Source organism: Chrysochloris asiatica, unplaced genomic scaffold (genome assembly GCF_000296735.1).
Source record: "Chrysochloris asiatica unplaced genomic scaffold, ChrAsi1.0 scaffold00004, whole genome shotgun sequence".
NCBI lineage: Eukaryota > Metazoa > Chordata > Mammalia > Afrosoricida > Chrysochloridae > Chrysochloris > Chrysochloris asiatica.
The window spans coordinates 35,722,744-35,744,414 of NW_006408522.1; the positions used below are offsets into that span (position 1 = coordinate 35,722,744).

The following is a 21,671-nucleotide window of genomic DNA, read 5'->3' on the forward strand; positions in this document are numbered from 1 at the left end:
GATTTGATACATTAAACACTAAAGACCGAAGACCAGAAGAGTTGTGGGATGACATCAAGAATATCATACATGAAGAGAGCAAAAAGTACTGATTTAGGTATTTATAATACAGCAGGGTGGCCCAGGATCGGGCAGTGTTTCGTTCAGCTGTGTATAAGGTTGTTATGAGTCAGCACCGACTCGATGGCACCTAACAACAACAATACAGCAGAGGAGTCTTGTTGTGGTGCTGCAGGTTGATGCACTGGACTACAAGGTCAGTTTGAACTGCAAGGTTGACAGTTCAAACTCACCAGTTGCTCCTTGGAAGCTCTATACAGGGTTGCTATGAGTTGGAACCAACTTGATAGCACTTAACAACAGTACAGCAGATAGCAAGCCAGTTATAGACTCTAACCTTATAGGAGGTTTTAATGCTCTGACATCTGCTTTGATTCCTGGATCTATTAAATGCTGTATGATTTTGAGCAATTACTTAATCCACTGTGTTTGAGTTTCCAAGTTTTCCCAGTAATGGGAGCACTGAAATAGAAGAGGAAGCTGAAGAGGTCCAGAGGTTTTCTCCTATCGATGGTGATATTAAGCAAGTTTGTATACTAATAGAGAAGCAGAGTGGAAAATGGAAAACACATTGCTAAGGTAACACAAGATGATAACCAGACCACATGTAGTCGTTTGAGAGAAAAAGGTGCACTTTCTCCACTATAACCTGAGAGAAAAAGAGATGAGTGCAAACTTAGGTAGATTTAAAGATCTGAGTTAAAGAGCAGGTTAAATCACTGGCTGAAAATAAAGTTTGAGGAGGAACATAGAAGCCTTGAGGAGAGATGGTAAAGCATCAGACAAGAGTCTAACTAAGTGGGAAAGTACACATCACTGGAGAAATGCAGTAGATTTGCCAGGCTAATCTCAAATTTGTCATAAATCGAAAGTGAAGCCAGTCAGATTTATGGTATGATTGTTCTCCAGGATTATCAGCTATTTGGGCCTAGGCACTAAGAAGACATTTATTTAAGGTAGTTATCTCTTTAGTTGGGGGACGTATACTGAAAACATTTATAAAGGAATGATTTAATGATGAATCCTAAAATCTAGACTAGATAGGAGAGTAGGTGAAGCTAGGAGAGGCCTAGTGAATGTTACAGTATTTGAAACCAGTGGTCTAAAAGTATATATGATATGGAAGAATTTTGCAGCAGAAGTCTATCTTCTAACTAGCTATAGAATAAAATTCTACAGGTTTGAGAAAGTGCCTTTTTATGTCCATCTCTACAATTTCTATAAAATAACTTGAAAATAGTAAGAGTCAAATAATCCTTGCTAAGTTGATTAGCAAGAAACCCACCAGCTTACCTGACATGTTACAGCCAGTGTATGACAGATTTGAGTCTTTCCAGTTCGAAATTCTCCAAACATCTCTGTGATGGATCCAGTCTCAATTCCACCTAAAAGAACAATAATAAACAACTCTTAACATAATATAAGGAGTCTTGGTGTGGTGCTGTAGGGTAAGCACCTGACTGCAAACCAAAAGATCAATGGTTAAACCCATCAGCTGCTCCCTGGAAACCCTATACAGGATCGCTATGGGGTGGAACTGACTCGATGGCACTTAACAAGAACAAGCATAATATGAAGGTCTATACGCTACAACCACTACTCCTCTGTCAGTTTGTTGTATTGTGGTGGCTTGCATGTTGCTGTGATTCTGAAACCTATGCCACGGGTATTTTAAATACTAGCAGGGTCATTCATGGTAGAAAGGTTTCAGATGAGCTTCCAGAGGCAGACAGACTTGTCACTGGAAATCTTATGAATAGCAGTGGAAAACTGTCAACACCAGAAAATCAAATACTGAAACATGATGAAGAGCACCAGAATACATACATTTTTATCAGATATAGTGCCGGAAAATGAAACCCTTAGGTTGGAAGGTACTCACAATATTGACTTTGGTGATATAAAGGATGCTGGAGATCGTATAATAAAATTTTACAAGACCAATGAATTCTTCATTGCAAATACCATTTTTTTAAAAACAACATAAAAGATGACTATACACATGGACCTTACCAGGTGGAATACACAGAAATCAAATTAACTGTATCTATGGAAAGAGACAATGCAAAAGCTACATATCATCAGTCAAAACAAGGCCAGGGACAGACTGTGGAACCAACCATTAATTGTTCATATGCAAATTCAGGCTGAACCTAAAGAAAATTAAAACCAGTCCAGAGCAGGATAATGCGCTGGACTACAAAGTCAGTTGGAACTGTAAAGTCATTGGTTCAAATCTACCAGTCACTCCTCAGAAACCCTACACAGGGTTGCTATGAGTTGAAATCAAATCGACAGCACTTAACATTGTATCTAGTAAATATAATGCAGGGGGGAGGCTTCTATTATTCAAATTTGGGTCTCATTCCTGTGCCTATGCTATTATGCTGTGGTTAAGTGCCATCAAGTTGGTTCTGACTCACAGCAACCTTGTATGAGGTTTCCAAGGACAGACTGGTGAGTTTGAAGCCCCAACTCTGTGGTTCAAATGGACCTTGTAGTCCAGTACTTATCCTATAGTGTCACATAAGGGCACCCTAAAAGAAAACCTGAATGATTAAATATTTGGGGAAGCAGCAATAGTCAAACCTAACTTTATAATAATTCGCAACAGCAATACTTTTCAAAAGTTCAAAAACTTCACAGCTTTATTTGAAGTCTCGAAAATTGGTATACACTCCTATAATGAATAGTATTTAAACATATTCAACCCTATGGTACAGTTATTGTTACGTGCCTTGGAGTCAGTTCTGACTCATGATGACCCTGCATAGGTTTTCCAAGGAACAACAGTAGGTTTGAACTGCTGACCTTTTGGACAGTAGTCCAGTGCTTATCCTACACTGCCACATGAAGTAAAGTAAAAGGTTTATTTGTGGTTTAATTTTGGCTATTTTTTCAGGCAAAGTATGCTGACTCTCTAAATGCATATTAAGTGAAGATTACATTTATATAATTTGTAGTAAACTTTTTTATATTTTTGTAAGTCAACTTTTCATGTTTGTTTTTTCTTTTAATAAGTCTCATCTTACCCTCTAGCAATTTTAATTATTCAGTGTGGGTACTTCCCCTATTTCTTAATTATAGCTAACATATATATCCTACCCTAATACTTTAGTTTTGTTCTATGGTCTGGATTCTTTTCTAATTGGAGTTCACAACACATGATAAGGAATACCTTGAAGTAGTTTATCAAGCTCTTTGGAGCCAGTAGTAATCTGTATGATCTCTGACCGCCTTTGGTGGAATTCAGTTGCAGTTGTAAAACCCATTGGCACTAATTTAGCAGCCTCAGTCTGTAAAGAGTAAAAGAAATGTTAAATCAGCAAAATAATATCCTTAATTAAAATAAGAACTAGGAATAAAATGAAAAGAGACAACATCTAACAAGAAGACTCAAATCACTAAACTAAGGAATGAAAGAGGACATTATGAGGATGGGGTAGGAGGTTAAAAAAATAAAGTGACTAGAGGTAAATACTAATAACTGATGATACATGGAGTGGACTGCAATCATTGCACTGACATGAAGTGTATAATTTGTTGACTGTGGGACTGATGATCTGTTCTGTAAACCTTCACTTAATTCACAATAAAAAGTTTAAAAATAAATTAGATAAATAAAATGGACAAATTCCTCCAAAGTCATAAATTAATCAAATCTCAAGATAAAAAAGGTCTGAACAGATCTATAGCAAATAGAGATTTAATTTAAAAACTTCCCACAAAGAAAAAAACTCAATGTACAGCTGAGCAGCAGCTCTAAACTTATGCTGTAAACTTTTCTATACTTGATACTCACTTGAAAATTCATTACAATGTTCACACAATAGCTTTGTAAATATAATTCTACAGAACCAAATGATGTCCTAGAAATACAATTTCTTCTCTAAAGCTCCAATGTTAACAACCTTATACCTCTCAAAGATTATTTTACCATCATTCAAATGAATTCTTTTTTTTTATATGCCACCAGTTTAAAAATCATGCCTGACAGAGACGATGACATGGAGAGATAGAGCAGCTGGGGACTCTAGACCCAGAGAGGAAGAGAGGCTGTGTGCTGACGATTGAGGGGCAGGCTTGCAGAGTATACCCTTTGGTTGTTTGATGATGCATGGAGGGGATTGTATTCATGGCAATGAAACAATATACAATAGGATGAATGTAAAGCTAATGTTCTCCCATGTATCACATAATTCACAATAAAACATAAAAAAAAACATGCCTCATTTTCCCTTGCTTCATATCTGAACCATGTCTAACATTTCCTGACTTCATCATTTATTTAATATTCTCAACCTCTCAATCTTACTTTGAATTCTGCTGGATCCCTTTAACCCTGAGAAAACTTCCTTTAAATTTCTCAACAGTCCACTCTCCCAGCTAGCTATTGTTCTGGTCCTTCCCTCACTAAGTCCCTGTAAACTTGATCCTTTCAATCCCTCATTTTGGTGAAGTACATTGTCAAGTGCTATCGAGTCGGTTCTGATGCATTGCGACCCTGTATAGGGTTTCCAAAGAGTGGCTGATGAGTTGGAACCATAGACCTTGCAGTTCAAATGGCTTTGCAGTCTGGCACATTAACCCACACACTGCCACACCAGGACTCCTTGGTGAAGTATCCTCAAGTAACTTCCTAAGTCAGAATGACTGAGAAGAAAACCTTCGGAATTTCTGAGAATGTTTTTATTCTATATTAATGAGTTCCTGGCATAGATTTCAGAATTTACAGCAACTGGTTTTTTAATATACAGGGGTTTCAAAAGTTTATGGCAAATAAACTTTTTTTTAATTCCATAAACTTTCTGAAGCTCCCTCATTATTTGAAAAGTGTTGCTCTACTGGCTTCTACCATCTAGCATTTCTGATACTAAATGTGCTGTTTTTCTGATTGTTTAAAAAAAATTTCTGTGAATTAAGGTTCATAAAACATTATTTTACATTCAGCAAATCATATACCTTGCTTCATTACAATTATTATAATCCCTTCCATGTATCAACATATCTATTCACTTTAACTACTGCATTCCTCCCTGTATTTCTCGCTTTCGTCTGCTAACCTCCCTCTTTTGTTGCATTTTGTTTGGCCTGCCACCCATGTTAACATGTGTCTACCCTCTAGCCCATGAACAGTTTTTACCTCCTCCCTGCCCACTCCATAGCCATCATAGAATGTTTCTTTTATCAAGAAAATTTCTTAACTTTTTACAACATTGGTCTCATACAATATTTGTCCTTTTGTAATTGACTAACTTCACGTGGACTGATTGGAAGAGATCAATATTTGTGCCCATTCCAAAAAGAGGTGACCCAACAGAATGTGGATATCATCGGACAATCTCTTTGATATCTCAAGCGAGCAAAGTTTTGCTAAAGGTAATACAGAAACAGCTACAATCATACATTGACAGAGAACTTCCAGAGGTTCAAGCTGGATTCAGAAGAGGCCATGGAACGAGAGATATCATTGCTGATGTCCGATGGATCTTGGCTGAAAACAGAGAATACCAGAAAGATGTTTACCTATGCTTTATTGACTACGCGAAGGCTTTTGATTGTGTGGCTCATGACAAGCTACGGACAACACTAAGAAGTATGAGTATTCCGGAACACTTAATTGTACTTCTGAGAAATCTGTACCTAGACCAAGAAGCAGTTGTTCGAACAGAGCATGGGAATACTGAATGTTTTAAAATTGGGGAAAGTGTGAGACAAGGTTGTGTTCTTTCACTATACTTATTCAACCTGTATGCTGAGCAAATAATACGAGAAGCTGGGTTCTATAAAGAAAAATGTGGCGTCAAGATTGGAGATATGCCTGCAATATGCTGATGATACAACCTTGCTTGCTGAAAGTGAAGAGGACTTGAAACATTTACTTATGAAGCTCAAAGAGCACAGCCTTTGGTATGGATTGCATCTCAATGTCAAGAAAACAAAAATCCTCACCAATGGACCAATAAACAACATTCTTATCAATGGAGAAAAAGATTGAAGTTGTCAAGGGCTTCATTCTTCTTGGATCAACTATCAACACTCACAGAAGCAGCAGTCAAGAGATCAGACGACGTATTGCATTGGGCAAATCTGCTGCACAGGAACTTTTTAAAGTATTGAAGAGCAGAGATGTCAATGTCAGCTTGAGGACTAAGGTGCGTCTGACCCAAGCCATGATATTTTCAATAACCTCATATGGATGCAAAAGCTGGACAGTGAATAAGGAAGATCGTAGAAGAATTGATGCCTTTGAGTTGTGGTGTTGGAGGAGAATACTGAAAGTGCCATGGACTGCCAAAAGAACCAATAGTCTGTTTTGGAAGAAGTGCAGCCAGAGTGCTCCTCGGAGGTCAAGATGGCTAAGCTTCGTCTCTCATACTTTGGACATATTGTCCAGAGGGAACAGTCACTGGAGAAGGATGTCATGCTGGGTAAGATGGAGAGTCAGAGAAAAAGAGGGAGACCCCTAATGAGATGGATTGGGGCATCATTGATGGACTCAAGTGTGGCAGCGGTAGTGAGGTTGGCCCAGGATTGGACATTGTTTCGTTCTGCTGTGCATGGGGTCGCTATGAGCCGGTTCTGACTCGATGGCACCTGACAACAACAACAACTTCACTCAGCATAATGTCCTCCAGGTTCATCCAAGTTGTGACCTATTTTGCAGATTCATCGTTATGCTCCAATGTTGCATAGTATTCCAATGTGTTTATGTACCAAAGTTTGTTTAACCATTCTTCTGTTGATAAGCATTTAGGCTGTCTCCATCTTTTTATCAATAGAAATGAATTGATTGCTGTCATTCTGCTGTGTGTTTGTGGCACTGCTGGTTTCTTTATTCTGCATAATTTTCTGTGCTGAGTTCATATTGTTTGTGGGTTTACTTTTCATTTTCATTTATTTTGTGTGGTTTTTCTTTTTTTGCTGTAAACTCAAAACTTTTAATAGCAGAATGTTGAGAAGTTATACACAAGGCATAGAATGGCAAGTAAGAGAAAACTTACTAGTAATATTCGTACTGAATCTGTCAAATGTTATCAAGAAAGCATATCTCAGCAAAAGTCAGTTATTGTCATATTAAAGTCTGAAAATATAGAAAAAGTCAGAGGAATCTGGTATTTATTGAATGAATTATTTCATTTACACTATCTTTTTCTCTCAACTATTCAGATTTATATTCCGGAATGGATTTTCTTTTCTTTAGTACAGTTTTATTTTTCTACTACAACAATGGATATTCTTGCTGAAAATGTCAATTCTAACGAATTTGAGGGGATGGGACAGAATATCCACAGTGACCAAACAAATCATTCTTAACATTCAGAGGCAAATAAAACTATCATAATCTTTACTAGAAGAAATTCATAATATAAAATGTCTGAAATCAGTTGAGTACACAAATGTCTACATATTTTGTATATTCCGATTCATTTATCACAGATTTCTATTTATGTGTTCTTAGACCAGAATGCTAATTTGATTTCTAAAACTAAGGTCTTAGAAGGCATAAACATTTTTGTTCAATCACTATACCTGATGCCCACAGAGAAGTATCAAATAGACTTGAGAGACCTCTACTGGCTCTTAACTGATATAACAAATCTTTTAAAGCATTAGAAATTTACAACTCTTCTTTCCAATTAAGTCATCACTTCACCCAATAAATGAGACTTAAAAAAACACAAGACTTCATACTTTCACAGATTATAATAGCCTTACCTCTTAGGGATTAAACTAAGAATTGCTTGTGGTGCTTGAGCCCTGACCAAATTACTAATAAGTGAAAGGATAGTGGGTGTCCTGGTATGGCACTGTGAGTTAATGTGCTGGCCTGCAAGGTCACTAGCGGCTCCTCAGAAACTCTACACAGGGTTGCTAGGAGTCGGAACCGACTAGACGGAACCTATCAACAACAACAAAAGGATAGTAGCGTCCTGGTATGGCACTGTGGGATAAAGTACTGGACTAGAAGGTTGGTTTGAACCACAAGATCGTTGGTTCAAACTTACCAGTGGCTCTTTGGAAACCCTAAACAGGGTTGCTAGAGTCAGAACTGACTCAACGGCACTTAACAGCAACATCAGTGTTAGAAACTCAAACTCATCATGTAAGAAGACCCAATAAAACAGAATTAATTATGCTGTATATATTAATGTGAACCCTAGTGTGGCGCTGTAGGATGAGCAATGGACTGCTAACCATCAAGGTCAGCAGTTCAAACCCACCAGTCGCTCTTGGAAACCCTATACAGGGTTGCTGTGAATCGGAACCAATTTGACAGCACTTAACAGCAACAAGACAGAGTCCTAGAATAAGCACTAAACTGCTAATCATAAGGTCGGTGGTTCAAACCCACCAGCAGCTCTTTGGAAACCCTATACAAGGTCACTATGAGTTAGAACCAACTTGGCAGCAGTTAATGACAAGAGTAAGACAAGTAAATTACTAAGATAACTTGTTTGCAGCGAGCCACTGCAAACACATTTTTAACATGTTTTGTTTGGAATAAATCCATGCATGTATGAATCAGAACCCTAATAGCAATATTTTTTGACTTATCTTTATGTGTGTGTGTGTGTGTGTGTGTGTATATATATATATATATATATATATATATATATAGAGAGAGAGAGAGAGAGAGAAAGAGAGAGAGAGAGAGAGAGAGAGAGAGGCTTCAAAACTGTTTTTTGGGGGAAGGGAATTAAAAGGTAATGGAATTTCCCCATGAACTTTTAAGTCTCTATATGTATCTTTCAATTCCCTTTTATATAGATATGTAGTTGTGTTGTTAGGTGCCAAGTCAGTTCTGACTTACAGTGACCAAATGTACAACAGAATGAAACACTGCCCAGTCCTCCACCATCATCACAATCACTGTTAGGTTTGAGCCCATTGTTGCAGCCACTGTGTCAATCCATCTCATTGAAGGTTTCCTCATTTTGGTCGATTCCCACTTTACTATATGATGTCCTTCTCCAGGGACTGGTTCCTCCTGATAACATGTCCAAAGTACATGAGATAAAGTCTTGCCATCCTGGCCTCTAAGGAGGATCCAGGTTATACTTCTTTTAAGACAAGTTTGTTCTTCTGGCAGTCCACAGTATATTCAATATTCTTTACCAACACCATAATTCAAATACATCAATTCTTTGGTTTTCCTTATTTATTGTCCAGATTTTGAATGCATATGAGGTCACTGAAAATATCACAACTTGGATCAGTTGCACTATAGTCTTCAAGGTGATATCTTTGCTTTTTAACACTTTAAAGATGTCTTTTGCAGCATATTTTCAAATGTAATATATTTCATATACATGTATATACATACATTTTTAAAAACAAATTCAAGCATAGACATAGCTAACCTGCTTTCTTGTATCAGAAACATTTCCCTATGCAAAAATTTTCTTCTAAATTGATTTTAGTGGTTGTGTAACAAATATATTTCTATTGTATGAAATCATAATACCTAAAAATGTACATAATACTCACTGCTGGTAGGAGGATAAGGTAGTAATCAATTTAGCCACTATTTATGCTACACTCAGTGATAACAAACTAGTAACTTTAGTTGCCTTTGGAAAGGGAAACATGATGGCAAGAGAATGAGGGATGAAGGAAGGAAGAATACCTTTCACTGAAAACCTCTGGTATTATTCCCACCAATGTCTCCCAGCACATAATGCCTTACCAGAATTTTATCAGCTTTGGCTTCACTAATCCCTTTAATATTTATTAGCTCCTTCTTTGGTGCATAGGCAACAGCCTCAACAGTATGGAATCCAGCATCTTCTAATTTCTTTACATCATTGGCATTTATGCCACATTGCTGCAAGGGAAGAAAACCATGGATTAATTTAAGCTTCAGTTTTCTTATCTGTCAAATGGGAATATTTGTCTGACCTATAATACAGAGTTGTTTTGAAGAAATGTATATACAACTACTTTTAAAAAGTATACCCTATGTATGAGGTATTCAATAACAAATTCCACCAGTCACTTTTCAGGATAAAGATATGGCAGTTTGCTTCCATAGAGATTACACCCTTGGAAGCCTTATGGGGCAGTTCTACTCTGTTCTATAGGGCTGATATGAGTGGGAATTGACTTGATGGTATTGAGTTATTAACAAATTAACTATGATTATAAAAATCAGTTGTTTTAAACTCGTTCACAACTATGTATATTAAAATGGATGCTTACACCAGTAACTTCCAACTTTTTTATGACTATGAATCTAAATAAATTTTGAGATCCTTGGCCCTTAATGCACTGCCATCAAATTGATATGCATAGTGACCCTATAGGGTCAGTATTTCTTAACCTTTTCCATATGAAAGGCATATACAAAATAATATTTTTACACTCTGATGAGTTAAATAGATAAGGCTGCCCAAGAACTGAGAGGCCCACCATCTTGGCATAGCAAATTACCCTTATATAAAAAAATAACTGAGAAGCTCTGCTCCAAATTACTAATGTTAAGATTGAGGAAAACTACTTTTGCAAACATTTAGACCAGTTCTTAAAACACACCATCCAAAGTACTACCTCTTTCTTCCTATATACAGTCAGCTTTGGTTTCAGTAGCTACTGAATCCATGATCATGCATTTTGGAGTAAGAGAGAGTTTGTTGTTGTTGTTAGTTGCTGTCAAATCAATTCCAACCGATACAGGGTTTCCAAGGAGCAGCTGGTGAGCTTGAACCACTGACCTTGCAGATCAAACGACTTTGCAGTCTGACACATTAGCCCACAGTGCCACACCAGGACTCCAGGGAGAGTTTTGTTGTGGTTAAATGCTGTCGAGTCATTTCTGACCCACAGTGACTCTGTATAGGGTTTCCGAAGAGCAGCTGGTGAGCTTGAACTGCCAACCTTGCAGTTCAAATGGCTTTGCAGTCTGGCACATTAACCCATAGTGCCACACTAGGACTCCCCAGGGAGAGTTTAGGAAGGGAAAAAGAACAGTATCTGCCTATAGAAACAACCCTTGCTTTGTATTCCAGCAGAGCGTATTTAAGTAATAAGGAATAGGTATAAATATGATCATGATACCAAAAGTTAAGACTCTGAACCTAAAGAGACAGTTAGAATTGAAGCTTTTCCTGCAATTCCTATCTCTTTTAGTCCAAGTCGGCTGTACTCATATTGTTGTTACAGTAAGTGCCGTTGAATCAGTTCTGACTCATAGCAACCCTCTATAGTGTTTCTGAGGAACAGCTGGTGGGTTTAATTGCTGACCTTGTGGTTCGCAGTCCAGTACTGATTCACAACACCACACCAGAAGTCCATTGAGTCCTCTATAGAAAAGTGCAGAAATAATGACAGACTCCCAGCTCTGGAGCTTTATGTTCTTGTACAAAATCTGGGATAGGAGCTTAGGTTTTTCCCTTTCATAACACCATGCCCTTCTTTCTGCCTTTGACAACTGCCTTGCTAGGAACTTCAGCACAGATCTGGGCCAATGGAGCAAAGTTGCTCCCTTCTCCTCCTTGCGTATCTGCTCAAGGCGACGGAATTCCCTGAGTAGCATTTTTATACTTTGTGTAAACAGTAGCAGCTCCTCTCTGGATCCTAGGACTTAGCTTCTGACAGTAAAACTTTGAGAAAGAAAAATGATAAAATAGGAGAACTGTTGACAAAGGAGAGTCTTAGCCAGACATGTTTAAATCCATCTTACTACTTTTCCACAGGATCCTTGATAGTCCTGAAATTTCTGATACAGGACTTAACCTTACATAGAAAACCAATTATGTATACACCAGCTGATTGCTTCCATCAGGCAAATATTCTAGTCTGGCAGTATAATTCTAAAATTATCAACTAAACACATACCTCTAACCGTGAAATAGGTTGTGGGCCAAAGCTTTCTTCTTCCACAGAAGTATCTGCATTTGCTTCAAGTTGCATCTGCATAGCCATTACAGAGTGTTCTATACTGGAAAATACAAAATACAGATGGTTATCAGGAAGTACAAGAGAGAACTATTTTGGAGAACTACAAAGCTGAAAACCTAGTTTTACAATAAATGTCTGAAGAATTATTTGCTAGACTTTTAATCACTGACCTAGCCATTTCAGGAAAAACAACCTCTCACCAGCTTCCTTCTCTATCCATCTAGATAGCTAGCCAGCTGAATTAGACTTTTAGAAGAGTCAGGACTTCACTTCTTAAAAATGGGCACCTTAACTAGCCACTACCACCAGAATCATAAAGATTATGAATCAGCTTCTGAAAACCCTACTGGCTGGCTGAGTTCATGTATTGGAATATCAGTAGATTGAATTTTTTCCATAATTACTGCTCATCTCTTTAACAGCTCCAGCATCATGCTTAGTCACTAGAGGTCAAATGAATTATGAAAAATTCATTTTCACAGTTTAATGAAAAGAAATCTCCACAATACTAATTTTGTTTCTCTGTATTGCTTGCATTTGGTATTAGTGTCTGCAATTGCATTCCTATCAAAAGCTGATTCCCCACCCCACCCCCTTAAGGCATACATGATTTAGGATGCTATTCTTTCTTTGATTTTGTACCAATTATTTAAAAATGGGTATGCTAAAAACCAATTTGTAGAGCACTAAAGCACGAGCAAGTTTCATCTAAGCCTGTAAAAAAAAATATGTATATAAGATTTTTATATTTTTTTCCACTAGGAAGACATTCTTCCTGGGTGAAACTACAAATACGTGCAGAGTATATTTAATAAAAAAGAAATGATAAAATGCCTAACTATACAAGTTAAAGATAGACTGGCATGTAGTATATATTCCATATAAATAACTTCATATATTTATGTATGTGTAGTATATATTCCATATAAATAACTTTAGCCTTTATACAAATGAGGACACAGGCTGACATTGGCCCTCATAAACATTAATGGTTTCAAATGGCCATCTTTGTTTCATTATAATCAAGTTATTTTACTCACTGTTGAGGCTTCTTCGATGGAAAGGTTTTATAATGCAGTAGATCTACGAAACTATTGTGCATACTGATCTGTATTAAATTTGTATAGAGTTTTAAAACAAATGTAAATAGCACGAAACATTTCCTTCCCTCCTGCAACCCCTACTTAAGAGAGGTTCTTTCTGTAAACTAAGTAAAATTTTTTTTTTAAATGAGCATCTTACTAGGTAACTATTCCACTCTGTACCCTTGCTTTATATTCCTTGAGGATAGGGACCAATTTTATTTATTTTTTATATACACCATGATAAACAATAAATATGTTTGGTAAATGAATGTAGACTTTCAGAAACTCTACTTACAACAACAAAAAAAGTTTATGACACTTCACATTTATTGTTCCCTTCCAATAAGGGGAAATCTGGAGGGGGCAGGAGTGAAATAAAGGTATAGAATGGTTGGTTATCCATAAGCCTCCATTCTTAGTAGAGAAACTATGTTTTGAGGTAAGTACATGTGAACTCCATTGAGGGCACTAATACCACACCACAGACATCATACCTTGCATACAAAGGAGGCTTCTAGGGTGCTGTTGGAGTTCTAGTGTGATGGAATAAAGCACTGGACTGCAAAGTAGGTTTGAAGTTCAGCAGTTCGGATTCGCTGACTCAACGGCACTTAATAGGGTGCTGATATGTTCGAACTGCCGCCCTTGCGGTTCAATTCGACCTTGTGGTTTAGTGCTTATGCTACGTCGCCACACTACAGCGCTAGCAGCCTTCTGTTTCTTCAACTATTGCGATTACATGAGGAACCCTGGTGGTGCCTTGGTTAAAGCGCTAAAGCGCGGTCAGCAACCAGTGGCCCCCAGGGAGAGAAAGATGTGGCAGTCTGCTTCCATAAAGACTTACAGCCTTAGAAACGCTCTCAGGTAGTTCTCGGTACTACTGGGCTGCGAGGAGTCTCATTCAACTGTGTCTGGGTTGTGATTACACAGCATCCATCTTGTAGCATTCCTGGAGCTGGAAACCCTCGAGAGCTGTCCTTTTTCCTAGATGGCTACTACACTTTAGAAGTTTAGGGGGAAACGCACTTCCAATCATTCCCTAGGCATCACTGAACAGTCTTCCACAGCAGATAACGAAAGCATCTTTTTAGCAGTTGGAGGAGCCTGGGTGGTAGCCTGCAATCCGAAAGGTGGGCGGTGGGAAGCCACCACACCAGCAGCTCCGCAGATGGATGCGGCCGTCTGTCTGCTTCCAACCTTGGGAACCCTACCCTGGCCTAGAGACTCGACTCACACCAACAGGGTTGTTGTTGGCAACTGGAGGTACTTCTATACATAACATGTTGTATAGAAAAGAGTACTGAAAAAGAATCCGGAATAGCAGATTGATAGCTGTGTACTTAACTCAGTCCAGATCTGAAATATAAAATGAGTATTGGATATGAAGGTGTTCTTCTTGGTGTGGAGGGTAGGATCAGCACTGAACTGCTAACCGTAAGGTCAGTGGTTCAAAGCCACCAGCTGTTCCGCGGAAACCCCATACAGGGTCGCTATGAGTCGGAACCGACTCGACAACACTTAACAAGATTCTCTCCAGCTCTAAAGACAGCGGTCAGCTCTTAGGTTTTCTCCACAGCGAGCTCGGAGGGCTGTTGGTCCCAGAGCAAGCCCTGCTCCTCCATCAATGACTTCCTCTCTTAGCGCGCAGACCCTCTGCAAGACGGTAGCGGAAGCACGGAGCCGCGCCAGGTTCTGATAACGCGGCGACGGACCACTGCAGTGTAAAGGGACCCGGTTTGCGCCTTACACACTCACCACAGCCTGAAACACTGTTGGTCAGGAGGGCCGCGAGTTCCGACTTCCGTCCGTTGGCTAGCGAACGCTGAACCTCTGACGGTTCCCAGACCCCCACTTGCGCCACACACCTCTTCTTCTTTGCCTCAGCCTTCTGCGCAGAAGCCAGACCAGACAAGGCTCCAACTACTTTGGGGGGCGCGTCAGCTCTCAGGCCGTGGTATTAGTGGCAGGGCGCGCCAGGCCGCGGTTTTCGGAAATGCCGCCAAACCCTCTTGGGCAGGGTCACGCCGCGTCAACGTAACGTCATTACGTCCTTTTCGGATCAGCCCACTAGCCACTTCGGCCGCGGCCCGAGAGCGAGCCAGAGGTTGACCCGTTGAACGCGAATGATATTATAGGTCGCCCTCCTTTTCTCTTAAGGACTAATTAATTTCTTTTTCGCCTCCAGAGAGCGTTACTAGGTGGAAGACTACAATTCCCAAGAGGTATCGGGGCAGACCTGGGACTACATTTCCCAGCACGCACTGCTGGCAGGTACGGCGGCTTCCAATCCTCGGCTTTGCGGATTTCAAGCTTGGTTACTGCTCCGCGGAATGTAACCCGGTTGCTGCGAGCTGTCTTCTGCAGTGTGTGAACGTGGACTTCTGACGATTTAATTTGTTCCCGGTGTGGCGCTGTGGGTTAATGCACAGAACTGCAAAGTCTTTTGAACCGCAAAGTTCGGCGGTTCAAGCTCACTAGCCGCTCTTCGGAAACCCTATACAGGGTCGCTATGGGTCGGAACAGACTCGACCGCACTTAACAACAACAACAAGCACCGTAGGATAAGCACTCGACCTCAAAGTCGATTTGAACCGCGAGGTTAGCGATTCAAACTCAACAGCCTCTCCTCGGAAATCCTATACCAACACGGTCGCTGAGTCGGAACCAACTCGACAGCACTTAACAACAACAAGATGACACAAATTCCCGGAACCTTCAACTTTCCAGGTCACTGGAGATGGTGGAGCTGAGGAAATCTGAAATGAATATGAATTGTTTGTTGTTGTGTGCCTTCAAGTCGGTTCCCACTCATAGCGACTGTGTATAGGTTTCCAAGGAGCGACTAGCGAGTTTGAACTGCCAATCTTGCTGTTCAAAGCGACCTTGCGGTCCAGTGCTTTATCCTACAGCGCCACACTAGGCTGTAGTACTCACCTGAAGGTAAAAAGGAGTGACTGGGATAGTAGTTTAAATCTGTGGTGTATTATCAGATTTACAGGATCCCAGAGGAAAGAGGCATGAATTTTTCTAAGGTGTGCCATTTTTACCAGGAAGTTTGATTTGCAGTCCCAATCTTAAGGGGTGAGTAGGGTTTCCCAGACGAAGAAGTGGTGGACGATTTAGCTGACAAAGAAAGGTCATTGAAATGAACACCCTCCAGGAATAGCATTGTTTGAAGAAGGAGGGTAGCATAAAAGGTGTTCAAACTGGAAAGCTACCTTTAGCCCATACTCTGGAAGAACATTCTAGCAAGCTTTGGTCTTTATTTTAGGTAACTGGAAAATCATCAAAGGTTTTTAAGCAGACTAGTTAAGATTTATAGCTGCCCACCCCCTTTGCTACCTCAACACCATTATCCTGTGGTTATGTAAAGGATAGGTTTCAGAAGTGTAAAGCCGGCAAAAACTGTTAGGAAAGTATTGCATTATTTCAGGCAAGAGATGAGGCCTTAACTTAGAGTAGCAGAGGGAACAGATTCAGGAAACATTCTGGAGGTTGCATTAACCTACCTTAGTGATTACAAGTATTACCTGGAGATGATTGTTGTTGTCATTAGTTGCCACTGAGTTGGTACTGACTCATAGTGTCCCTATGCACAGCAGAATGAAAGAAACATTGCCTGATCCTGGGCCAACTTCATATTCATTGCAATATTTGAGCCCACTGATGCTGCCACTGTGCCAATCCATCTCGTTGGGGGTTGGTCTTCCTCTTTTTCTCCGACCCTCCACTTTACCAAACATGATATCCTTCTCCAGTGACTGGCCCCTCCTGACAAGATGTTCAAAGTATGAAAGACAAAGTCTGGCCATCCTGGCTTCCAAGGAGCACCCTGAATGTACTTCTTCCAACACCAGATCTATTTGTTATTTTGGCAGTCCATGGTACTTTCAGTATTCTCCTCTAACACCATAACTCCAGTGCATCAATTCTTCTATAGTCTTCTTATTCACTATCCAATTTTTGCATGCATATGAGGTTGTTGAGAATACCATGGCTTGCGTCAAGTGCACCTTAGTCCTCAAACTGACATCTTTACTCTTCAACACTTTAAAGAAGTCTTGTACAGCTCATTTGCCTAATGCAATATATCATTTAATTACTGCTTCCATGAATGTTGATGGTTGAGCCAAGTAAAATGAAGTTATTGACAATTTGAATCTTTTCTCCACTTATATGGATGTTATTTATTGGTCCAATGGTGAGGATTTTTTGCTTTTTGAGGTGCAATCCATAATGAAGGTTGTGATCTTTGATCTTCATCTATAAGTATTTTAAGTCCTTTTGGTTTTCAGCAAGCAAGGTAATTATCATCTGCATATCACAGGTTAACGAGGCATCCTCCAATCCTGATGCCATGTTTTTCTTCATATAATCCATCTTCTCTGATTATTTGTTCAGCATACAGATTGAATAAGTATAGTGAAAAAATACAATCTTGGCAAACACCTTTCCTAATTTTAAACCATTTGGTGTTCCCTTGTTCTTTTGTTGAAGCAACTGCCTCTTCTATGTACAGGTTCCTCAGAAGCACAATTAAGTGTTCCAGAATACTCATACTTTGCAGTGTTGTCCATAGCTTGTCATGATCCACACACTTAAAAGCCTTTGTGTAGTCAATAAAGCACAAGTAAATACCTTTCTGGTATTCTCTGCTTTCAGCCAAGATGTATCTGACGTCAGTAATGAGATCCCTCATTCCATGTCCTCTTCTGAATCGGACTTGAACCTCTGTCAATGTATGCTTGCAGCCATTTCTGTATTACCTTTAGAAAAAGTTTATTCGCATGGGATATCAGTGATATTGTCCAATGCTTTCCACGTTCTATCGGGTCACTTCTCTTTGGAATGGGTACAAATACAGATTTCTTCCAGTCAGCTGGCCAGGTAGTTGTCTTCCAAATTTTTGGGCATAGATGAGTGCCGCATCACTTTGTTGAAATATTTGTTTGTATTCCATGAATTCCCCATGCCTTGTTCTTTGCCAATGACTTAAATGCACCTTGGACTTCTTCCTTTAGGTTCATTGAACATCGACCATTTCTTTTTGGTACAGTGATTCTGTGTATTCCTTCCATCTTCTTCTGATGCTTTCTTCATCTCTCAGTATTTTGCCCACAGAATCTTTCAATACTACAAGTCAAGGTTTGAATTTTTTCTTCAGTTCCCTCAGCTTGAGAAATGCTGAGTGTGTTCTTCCCTTTTGGTTTTCTAACTCCAGGTGCTGCACATTTTGCTATAACATTTGACTTTGTCTTCTCAAGCTGACCTTTGAAATTTTCTGTTCAGCTCTTGTAGCTCCTTACTTCTTCCATTTGCATTAGCATCTTTACGTTGGAGAGCAAATTTCAGATATTGTCTGACACTTCTGACATCCATTTTGGTCTTTTCCTTCTCTTTTGCCTTCTCAATGACCCTTTGCTTTCTTCCTGTATGATGTTCTTGATGTCATCCCACAACTCTTCTGGTCTTTGGTCTTTAATGTCTATTACGTCAAATCTGTTCTTCAGATAATCTCTAAATTCTGGTGGGATATATTCAAGGTCAGTCTTATTTTGGCTCTCGTGGACTTGTTTTCATTTTCTTCAGCTTCAGCCTGAATTTACATATAAGCAATTGATGTTTTTTTTTCAACAGTCTTCCCTGGCCTTGTTTTGGCTGATGATATGGGGCTTTTCTACCATCTCTTTCCACAGATGTAATAAATTTGATTTCTGTGTATTTCATCTGGTGAGGTCCATGTGTAGTCACCTTTTATGCTGTTTTAAAAAGGTATTTGCAATGAAGAATTGATTGGTCTTGCAAAATTCTATCATGGGATCTCCAGCATCGTTTCTATCACCAAGGCCATATTTTCCAACTACTGATCCTTCTTCTTTGTTTACAATCTTTGCATTCCAATCGCCAGTAATGACTAATACATCTTGATTGCATGTTTGATTAATTTCAGACTGAAGAAGTTGGCCAAATTCATCAATTTCATCATCACAGGCTTTAGTGGTTGGTATGTAAAGTTGAATAATAGTTGTATTAACTGGTCTTCTGTGTAGGCATATGGATATTGTCCTATCACAAACAGCATTGTACCTCATGACTTCTCTTAATGTGTTTGTTTTGATGATGAATGCAACATCATTCTTCAATTTGTCATCCCTAGCATAGTAAATCATGTGATTGTCAGATTCAAAATGGCCAATACCAGCCCATTTCAGGTCACTAATGCCTAAGATGTTGATGTTTATATGTTCCATTTCACTTTTGACAATTTTGTTTTCCTATGTTCATACTTTGTACATTCCATGTTCTGACTATTAATGGATTTTACAGCTGTTTCTCTTCATTTTGAGTTGTGCCCCATCAGCAAATGAAGGTCCTGAGGGGTTTACTCCATTTGCATCATCATGGTCAACTCTGAGGAAGCAGTTCTTCCCCAATTTTATTTTGAGTGCCTTCCAACCTGAGTGGCTCATCTTCTGGCACTATATCTGACACTATTCTGGTGCTCTTCATCATACTTCAATATTTAAAAATCTGGTGTTGACAGTGTTCCACTGTTACACGTAAGGTTTTCAGTGACTAAATACACAGAAGTAGTTGTCTTTCCTTCTTCTTAGTCTTTGGAAACTCATCTGAAATGTGTCCACCGTGATTGACCTTGCTGATATTTTAAATAGTAGTGGCATAGCCTCCAGAATTACAGCAACACACAAGCTACCACATTACAACAAACTGACAAACATGTGGTAGCCTGGAGATGATACTAACCTTTAACTTCCAGTTCTTCACATATACTCACTCTACTTACCTAGTTCTAACTTCCTGTGTGGAATCCCATGAGTAACCTTCCCCGCTACAACTGATTGAGCCAACAGTATTCATCTGGCCCAAATCAATCACTTTTTTGTTGTTGTTTTATTGTGAATTGAGTGAAAGTTTGCAGTACAGATCATCACTTTTACATTCAACAAATTCATCTTAATTACAATCCCTCAGTGTAACATCACTTATGCTACTTCCTTCCTGTTTCTTGTTTCCATTTCTCCTTCTTCTCCAGCCCTTAGGTAAATGCTGCCCTTTTGATTTCTGATGATTAGCCATTCTATATGGTATGCATATCTCACAAGTGTTTTGTCCCCCCCTATATACTTAACTTCTGGAGTACTGCAAACAGACTGCAAAGCTGTTTGAACTGCAAGGTCAGCAGTTCAAACTCATAGGGTTTCCAAGGAGCAGCTGGTGAGTTTGAACTGTGGGTCAGAATCAACTCAACAGCACTTAACAACAACAAGATATACATACTTATTGCTTGACTGAAAATTGAGCCAGTGGGGTAATTTCAGTTCTAGACCTGAAGGGGACTAAGGGTCATAGTCTTTTGGGGTTCATTCCACCAATCTCTATTTGACCAGTCAGCCTGGCCTTTTTTATGGTCAGTCACATTTTTAAACCACCACTTGTCTGTCAGTTTGTCGTACTGTGGTGGCTTCCATGTTGCTGTAATTCTGGAAGCCATGCCGTGGGTATTTTAAATACCAGCAGGGTCACCCTGGTGGACAGGTTCCAGACTAAGGCAGACTAGGAAGGAGAGGAGGACTACTTCTGAATATTTGGCCACTGAAAACTATAGCTGTGGAACATTGTTAGATATAGTGCCGGAAGATGAGCCCCTCAGGTTGTAAGGCTGGGGGAAGAACAGCCTCCTCAAAGTGTTGCTGTTGTTGTTGTTAAGTGCCCTGAAATGGGTTCCAGCTCATAGTGACCCTATGCACATCAGAATGAAACAGTGCCCATTCTAGCATCATCCTTACAACTATTGTGACACTTGAGCCCATTGTTGCTGACATCATTGTGTTATTCCTTCTCACTGGAGGTCTTTCTCTTTTCCACTGACCCTCCACTTTATCAAGCATAATGTCCTTCTCCAGGGACTGGTCCCTCCTGATAACATGTCAGAAGTATGAGACGTAGTTTTGCCATCCTGTCTTCTAACGAGCATCTGGCTGTACTTTTTCCAATTCAGATTTATTTGTTCTGGTAGTCCATGGTACTATTGATATTCTTCTCCAACACCATAACTCAGATGCATCAATTATTTCACTGTCATCTTTATTCATTGTCCAACTTTCACATATGAAGCTATTGAAAATATAATGGCTTGGTTACTACAAGCACAAGCAAGTTTTTCGCCGGGGAGCCAACGAGGCAAGCAAGCAAGTCGCTTCAGGACAAACCCCCTCCCGAGACTGAAACTCAAAGGGAATACACGAGCAGGCATGTAAGCTTGCTGGTAACCATGTTGGTCTACTGGTAAGAGGGTGTAGGGGAAACGCAGCAATGAAGAGGTGGGCTGAGTCCGACCAAGTTACATAGACCCCATTGACCTGGAGTATGGTGAGAGCTGGTTGGCTGGAAGTAGGGTGAGACCTGTGGACTCCTGAGCCCATGGACAAGGACATGGCCATTGAGGGTTAGAGCTGAGAGTGAAGCATCCAGTTGATATGAAGTGAGGGGATATGCACAAGGGTGCACCCAAACTTACAGATTTCCAGATAGTGCCCATTGGATCTAGCTTCAAAGGCTGGATGTTCAGAACCTGACTAGAGGTGACTAGAGGAAGGAAAAGAA

The 21,671-nt window shown here is 39.6% G+C and overlaps 1 protein-coding gene across 1 annotated transcript in view; it reads right to left on the reverse strand.

Annotated features, from left to right (window-relative positions):
• RAD51 (RAD51 recombinase) overlaps positions 1-11,988 on the reverse strand; it is a 28,635-nt gene extending 16,647 nt beyond the window's left edge. Inside the window, exons 1-4 of the mRNA XM_006831765.1 lie at positions 11,899-11,988; positions 9,752-9,889; positions 3,239-3,356; positions 1,354-1,445 (exon numbers count right to left, since the gene is read on the reverse strand). Coding sequence (XP_006831828.1) covers positions 1,354-1,445; positions 3,239-3,356; positions 9,752-9,889; positions 11,899-11,985 — 435 coding nt within the window. The 5' untranslated portion in view covers positions 11,986-11,988. The remainder of the gene's footprint in view (positions 1-1,353; positions 1,446-3,238; positions 3,357-9,751; positions 9,890-11,898) is intronic.
• Positions 11,989-21,671: the final 9,683 nt, after the last annotated feature.